Below are 7,954 nucleotides of genomic sequence, written 5' to 3'. Positions count from 1 at the left end.
ACGAAGGCGAGGGCGCCCTCCTCCTCGAGGTGTGACGGTCGGACGGCACGTACCGGAGAGTCCCTGAGCGGCTAGGGACGAGACCGTTGGGATGGAAGTATACTTTCCCCCAAGAAACTTCAATGATCTCTAGTCTTCGTTGAGATGATGCCTAATCTGATTGGCCAAAACTTAGTGACGCAACCCGGACACACCTGACTTGCAATAAACCTGACTTATATACAACAATCAAAGTGGCTGGTTTACACTCATCAACACTCCTTCAATCACACTCAACCAATGCACCAGTAGAGGGCGCAATTGGTGGTAGACTGTGTGATTATACGTGACTGGACACCACAATTAATTGTTGGCATCAAGTGCCGAATCAGGGACTTAAGCAAGTCTACGGGGCTTATTGTCAGGGCTGCGCTGCACCCAATTCACGTTACGAGATGGCAATCCGCCCTTATATCGACCGCAAGCTCCTATCAGGAACTATACCGCACCACCAATTGGCCCCTCAACCTACCGAGCCCCCTCAACGACACACGCACCACTCAGGACTTAGGCACGGTCACACTAGGCCAGGTGACTGTAACCCTTGCACGGGATTCTCGATCCCTACCTCAGGATCAGCCCTTGACTCAGGACGACTAAACCGTACCTGAGCGCCCCTTACATAGCTTCGCAAGCCGGCCGCTGCATGCTGCAACTACGCCTGAGCGCGCGCTACCTGTGACCAGGCAGTGACCTCCGTTAATTAACCAATCGCCCTACGCGCAAGCACCCTCTCATTGAGCTGCGTTGGACGGGGAGTTCAATATGTTGGTAGCCATGCGACAGTGACGCGTGAGTTTCCCATTCGTTCGTGAACCAGCAAAGTTCAGTTCCGACCAAATGTGCCTCCGTTGCTGAGACAATAGTGTCCCCTCTTTGTCCAGCTCGAAGCTGAAGCTGGGGCAGGGGGGACTGCCCTCCCGGCACCCCGTCCCCGCTTCCGCCATCAGTTGATTTTGGTCGACGGTAGCCAACCACTGTAATTACCACCGGGAAAACCTTACCACCGTACAACTCTTTCGGAGCTGCAGAATGAAAGTTAGCTCGTAAGCTCATCTTTCTCTCGTCAACTTCGAAGGAAACATTCGTTCGAAAGCTAAAGCACACATCGGCGTACTTCCCGTATCAATACACGTGAAGTTCGCTCGAAAGAAAAAGTGCTCTCCGCGGAGACATGTAACCGTTTGTACGTCTGTGGTTGAATGAAAAAGTCAAACCCCTATACAAATGGCAATGTCCAAAAAGACAGATCAAGAGTTTCTAGATCTGATACTCTGAAACACAAAACACTGTTGTCATCTTGCCTTCGGTTCATTCAGTAACAATTGAAGCATTTAATATCGGCATAAATAAGCTTTGACGACTTGTATGTACGATTACAAAAAGCCAAACCTCTTTTTTTTTTCGGAATAGAAATTGAGTTGTCAATTTTAAAATATTACAAATAACTTTCTTTGCAACTGAAGCAATGGTACAACCTTCACAAAAGATGTTACCCAACCTTTCGCTTTTCAAATAAGCATATATTGCAAACCATTAAGCAAACATGCTGGCGTCTTTACGTACGTGATTGTAAATGACTTTTCTTCAAGTGCAAGAATTCACAAGTTGCCAGTGTTTCTTTCGCAACCGCAAAAACGCACTTCGAAGTCGCTCTCTGCCCTTCTTTGGTCTATATCGGCTGTAAAGTCTTCCACGATTTCCGTGACAAGATTCCAGTTTTTCAGTTCCTCAGCAGATGAACAGTTATTATTATGATGCTGGCAGATACGGGGATGAATTTTAAGCAGACAATCGGGTGTGTTATTTACAACAAAGTAAAAGTAGTTCAGTCGCATTTCCATCTTTTTCTCATCAGAGACAGTCGTCTCTGTTTCTTCAAAACCGAGAGAGAAAAAAATCCAGGGGGCTGGGAGTGTGAAGAGAGCCTAGCTGGAGCCTTCTTTGGCCCCTCGGTCCGCCATCGGTCAGGCACCAGTCTCCAGGGCGTCCATGACGGCTCCGTACGGGATCTGCTTCGGCCGCCGTCTCCTGACGATCAGGCACACCGCACCGGCAACCACTAGAGCGGCGAGAACCGCGCCCACGACCGTACCGACGATCAGGCCGGTGTGGTCTGTGGGAGCACTGACTGGGACGGGGGAGGTGGGCTGCCAGGTGGTCGTCGAGAGGTTGGAGGTCGCTTCCAAGGTGGTAGCATTTGGCAGGATTTCGGTTGTCTGCAATGGCTGGGTCGTCGTTGGAAAAACAGGCCGGACACTTGGCGATGTTGGGTTACACACGTCCCCTATACAATTGAAAATTATTGGAGAATAAGAACACATCCAATCAATCCTCGAATCCAGTGAATGAGTCCCAGTGCTCGTGTCTCAAGGGAGACATTACCACAATATTCCAATGAGGTGAAAAACAGATATCTAGACAAAGGTAGTTCGTTTTTCGACCTAGATATTCAGGTTGAGTTTTCTATTCACTGTGTTGGTCCGATATTGTGGCTGCGTCTTTCTGTGATTATGGGAAGTCTAATCAAACCAACCCCAATTTTTTGCAACAATGGTTTCTTAATCAAAGACTTACCGTATCCAAAGCCGCCAAAGTCAGCGTAGGGCTGCACGAGCATGTTTTCCAGAGTGAGCGTTATTGTAGCGTCGCTCAGCGTGAGAATGTCACACTTAAACGCCGCACTATAACCGTACATTTCACTCACAAAACTGGTAAATATTCTGCCGTCCTCACGACCTTCAAAAGAGAAAATTTCAAAGAAAGGTATAAAAAAAATGCTGCATGAATGAGCCAAGTCCCGTCTTTTGGGTAACACACAATCAAACACCTACCGAGTCTTTCCGCGTTATCTGGGAAGAAGGGCGCCGCGTACGTCCACACTACCTCCAGTTCCGGGAACAACAAGCCGACGGGCTTTTGGTTGATTTTGTAGATACTAAATGAGAACCGCAGGCGGAGAGTATACGACGAATTGTCGGGGTAAGCAAAGAAAAACTCTCGGTGGTCCATGGAGTACCTCTCACACTCTCCATAAGCTTCCAGGCTCTCCGGAAAGGGAATGACTGCTTCTGCCGACTGAAACAAAATTGAATAACTAAGTTACGCCAGGAAGATAATCCCAAGATGGCGGCAGGTAAACTGACGACAGTTGAAAAAGCTACAACAAAAAACGACATCACGACACGCAGGACCTACTCACCTCTCCGTCTGTTTTGTCGTATTTGATTTTCAGTGTGGCGGTAAACATGGCCAGTATGCACACGTGACCGTCCATGTCGTTGATTTGATAGCTGCAAGAGAATTCCAAGCAAGAGGTGTAAACGCGGAGCCACTATGCGAGATCTCAAACAAATGTTTCATGTGACGAAACACCAGAAGTGAGTCGGGTCCAGTGTGCACGAGAAAGGATTCCTATCCAGTTTTTAATTGCTTATCCCTCTATGGTGGACCCAACAGATCAATGAATGGATTTCAGATGGTCTCGAAAAAGTCTTGATGATATTTCTATCACACAGCACGCCGAATTAGTGTTGATTATTTGTTTTATAATTGAATAACATTGATGTGTTTTTCAAATATGCCCTTCCATTCGTTCATCACACTGCCACTTTAAAGCCTTCCTATTTGACTTTCGTCTACTAAAATTTCAACAATTTGATAAAACAATGAGATATCAACCCCAACCCTTATCATACATTCCTAAACTTAACCCCCAACCTGTACCTCCAACTTCACCCTTTGACCCTAATCTTCGCCCTAAACCTTGTTTGATTCCCGCCCAAAATGCGCAGTGGTACCAAATCCCAATGTGTAGAACGTGGCAAAGTGAATATTTTGTGACAAGAATTTAAAAATAAATTAATTTTCATAATATGCTGCCATTTTTCTCCTATTAGATATGCATGTCTTTTTTACGTTGGAATAAGTTCACTCTGGTTAACAGTGGCTGGTAGCCCAAGGGTTGTTGTCGGAGGGGCCGATGTTGTCGGTGCTACTGTGGTCGCCAGGTTAGCAGTCGTCACAACGGGGCTTGTCGTCGAGGCGGTCCCGGCTGTGGTCGCAATGGCCCCGGTGGAGCCCACCGTGCTTTGCCCGGTGACTTCAGTCGGTGCTGTTGCGGCAGCTGGGGTACCGGTGTCATTCATTGCTCTGGACAATTGGTTACCTCGAACGCTCCCTGCAAGCCCACGGAAAAGAGAAGAAAATTCTGTTTGAGCGGATCTGAAATCATGACCAACATGACCACTCAATTAGCCTCCACAAATTTGAGATAAAAGTCTCAAAATAAAGCTCCAAAGGTGTTTGAAATTTTACTGCAAGTCTTATGGTTTATCGATAACTGAGTTTTTTTTTAGTCTAACTGCATACATCGATGTATGCCGCATCCGCATAGATGAATCAAAAAGAGCAAGGCCTTCGCTCTATAATATTTTAAGACAGTCAGCAATACTCTACTTTTTTGTTCGTCTCAGCCTTTCTGTCCACATTTCTGGAGGTCCGTTCTGGCGTTCATGGTTGGACCATAGAGCTTAATTTTTTAATACACGTTGCCACAGAAACGTATGTATGCCCTTGCTTGAAAATTAGAAAATTGGCGGAATTACTCAAAATGAATTAAAACCAAGGTATAAAAGCGGTTTTCGATGCAACAGTTCAAGACAACAACAGAGTAAGTACCAACCTCCAAGCAGCAAAAGGATAAGGCAGTGAAATACCAGAAATCCCATCTTTCCGAAATGAATATTTTATGAGCACTCCAGCGCTGGTGCAGAACAAAGGCATTACGACAAAGAGTACGACACGACAGCTTTTGCGACAATATTTGTTATCACGTTCTGTTTATATTCTGTCAAAACAAACCGTTTAGCCTTTGGACATTACACACTGATCGTTTGCTATTGCCCTTGAACCAGGGCTGTACCGAGATCATCTCCTAATTTTTCGTAACGATCGATCTCTGTGGTAGTTTATTTGGTGCCGAATGAAATCCAGTCGCGAGACGGTGGAGCAGTGCTTGAAATTTTAGTTTGGATTAGGCCTCAACAAATTGTCCTTCCTTTTTTCCCAATTCTGCTTACCGGAGAGGGGGCAGAAGGTATTGGGAGGGGCGTATTTCTCGGGAGTTCGGGAGGCGTGTCCTGTAACATCACGGTTTCGCCATGAGGTATTTTAAAGGAAACTTGTGGTGGATATTCAGCTGAACTTGTTTCCATAAATATTACTGCGTGTTACGACAGTTTCAAACAAGTTTCAAAAATAATTGATTTCATTTGGAAGTGTAAACAAGGCGGTAGTTTAACAATTCTCAGAATATACTTCCGTGAACATATGCACGAGGGCGCTATTTTGATGTTGTCATTCAAGACACTCTTGGTCAAAAGAGTATAAGAACATTACAAAATCGAACACTTAAAATCAACCACCAACGTTGTTTTGATGAAATATTGGCAAATACAAAATATTGAAATTTCTTTCTCTTTCTGCTACAGAGGATGAAGCTGTTCTTCATTCATCCAACTCATAAAAATCATATCACATGGTTCCTATAATAAGGTTATTGACATCGTTCAACTCCTGGGCTGGACCTGGAAAACATGTTGGACGTGCCGATGAGTTGAAGGACACCATTGTAGACTCGAACTGCAGTACAACGATGTTGCTTCACGCGTACCATAAAATAGTTAATATCTGCATATAATCCTAACACATCTTCAGCAAATCCATGCAGTTATACCCAAAATATATGAAGAGCATACAAACACAAGAGGGCGTTGTTATAAATCAACTTCTCGGTTGACACAATCAACGTGTTGTGGAAGCCTTTACACAAAAAAATTACAGAAATTTCAAATCAAATTAATTTTCAGCGTATCATACCTCCAGCTGCCATGATAAGTACCAGGCAGACAAGGGAGTCATTCTTCATCGGCAGCGTCATTACATCTTCTTCAATCGTCGGCTCGATCCGGGGCAAGAAAAAAGGGAAACCGGGGATTCAACTACCAACGCAGTTTACAATAATGAACGTCTGACTACATTGTAGGGACAACATTCGCGTCTTCTCTCCGGAGCTATTTCGGTGTCTGTTGACGATTTACGAGGGGTGGAAATGAACAAAAGTCGGGTGCATGTTTCCGCAGGATTGTTTAAACAATTGGCTATTCGGAGCCATGACCGTTGACCGTATTGACCTGAGCTGCAACGTTTCCTTACTGCCGCGGCCTTGGAACAACATGGTCAGGTAGTTGGGTAACATTGTGAGCACTCTGCACAAGCACGTACTGTACATGTACTGTACATTCTTCCGTATGCCTTGATATCTTGCCAATATATTGTATTTTATTCTGAAGTTGCTGATTGCGGTGGAAGTATGTGGAACACTACCCGCACGAAGTCAGGGCTCAAAACCCTTGAACTTCTGACACCAGCTAATCTGTCTTTTAAGGGAAAGTAAACTTGTGGCACAGGGAATTTTGCTGACAACAAAATTCTTCGCAATACTCGAACTCTGTTATCAAACCATACAACATTATTTGTGAACAATGCAACTGATTCCGGCAGTTACCTAAGACATGTGCTTATGACCAAGTGCTCTGATAGACTCTGCTATCTGCGGGAAAATTGGGAGAATTCTGCCTGGTAGACTGTCAGACTGCCGCTTTAATGGCTGGTGCCTCGATCGATCGCGCACTTTGATCGCGAACACTGAAGCCTGGCTCGTATTGACAATTTGACAATCGCAGTCCTTCGCTTGAGAACCTTTTCAAACTGATGTTAAAAACTCTATCAAACGGATAACACACATAGCTGATTTAGGTGGCCTGAAACAATGTTTTTAAAGCCCAAAATTTCCCAGTAACATCAATTGAGTCGGCGTCCTCAAATAGGACACCCAGACGTGTTCAAAACTCACTTTAATTATTTTCCTTGTGAAACTCAACACTACCTGTTTCAACGGACGTGGTGTTACGAGGTGAGCCGGGTGACTAGTGGGAATTCGGTAGTATTTCCGGGCCGTGCGTTGGGTGGTTGTGCCGGATGAGGCGATGGACAGCCGCGCAGTCGTCTTCAGGGCCACATTTTAGTGGTGGTCGGTCGTCTTCGGGGCCGCGGTGGAGTGGTGGGCGGTTGTCTCTGGGGCCGCAGTAGGGTGTGGACCGGTGGTCTTTGGTGCAGTTGTCTGTGGAAGAACGATTACTTTCTTATGTGGCTGAGTGGTTGCTTCAGAAGCCAGTGACATAGGTGCCTTTGGATAAATATTTTGGACTACTTTTCATAGGAGTTCCTCCCAAATGAATAAGCTCATGGTCACTGAAAAATACACAGCATCCACCAGATAAGTTTATATGCAAAGGTTTCTGTTCTTGGACCTTGGCAAAGGCGCCAGAACGATTTTCAAATTGGGGGCCAGTAGTAAGAGCAGGGGGCATCAGCCATTAATACGCCGATGCATTAAGACCAACCCCATACCGCCCCGAGCAGAAGCATCCCCCAACAGGTTGAAAAGAGCCTTGTTGGTCGAAGGTGGTCGATTTGTTGGTAGCGATGCGACAGTGATGCTTGCATTGCCCATTCGTTCGTGAACCACCGAAGTTCGGTTCCGACCAAAGGAGCCTCGGTTACTAAGAAAATATCGTCCTCTCTTGGTCCAGCTCAAGGCCCATATATATGACCTGCAGCAAGTGGGCCCCAAATCGAAAAAGTGGGGGGTGGACCACTGGGCCCCTCCCGCCGACCCGCTTCAGCCGCCAATGAACTTTGGTCGACCGTCAACCATTTCAAACTGACCAATAAAAGTTCGCCCGTAACCCCATCTTTCTCTCTTCTGTCAACTTCGAAGGAAACATTCGTTCAAAAGCTACCATACGTGAATTTCGCTTGAAAGAAAAAGTGCTCTCCGCGGAGACATGTA

The 7,954-nt window shown here is 45.7% G+C and overlaps 1 protein-coding gene across 3 annotated transcripts; it reads right to left on the bottom strand.

Moving 5' to 3' along the window:
* Positions 1-1,344: 1,344 nt before the first annotated feature.
* On the bottom strand, positions 1,345-7,944 carry LOC110977868 (uncharacterized). 3 transcript variants are annotated; one of them, XM_087145633.1, is made up of 6 exons: positions 6,989-7,944; positions 3,958-4,219; positions 3,242-3,332; positions 2,874-3,117; positions 2,617-2,778; positions 1,345-2,326 (listed from the first exon to the last, which is right to left on the bottom strand). In XM_087145633.1, the coding sequence occupies exons 2-6, from the start codon at positions 4,185-4,187 to the stop codon at positions 2,007-2,009; spliced, it is 1,047 nt and encodes a 348-aa protein (XP_087001759.1). In that variant the 5' UTR covers positions 4,188-4,219; positions 6,989-7,944; the 3' UTR covers positions 1,345-2,006. The 3 variants fall into 3 exon arrangements, with proteins under 3 accessions (XP_087001759.1, XP_087001757.1, XP_087001758.1); XM_087145631.1 differs by lacking the exon at positions 6,989-7,944 and adding an exon at positions 5,920-6,975; XM_087145632.1 differs by lacking the exon at positions 6,989-7,944 and adding an exon at positions 4,724-4,868.
* Positions 7,945-7,954: the final 10 nt, after the last annotated feature.

The sequence above is a fragment of the Acanthaster planci genome, linkage group LG14 (assembly GCF_054643075.1).
Source record: "Acanthaster planci isolate LZ-2023a linkage group LG14, COTS_SCS, whole genome shotgun sequence".
NCBI lineage: Eukaryota > Metazoa > Echinodermata > Asteroidea > Valvatida > Acanthasteridae > Acanthaster > Acanthaster planci.
Note: the sequence above shows the minus strand (reverse complement) of the source record. Positions and strands in the feature narration are given on the sequence as shown.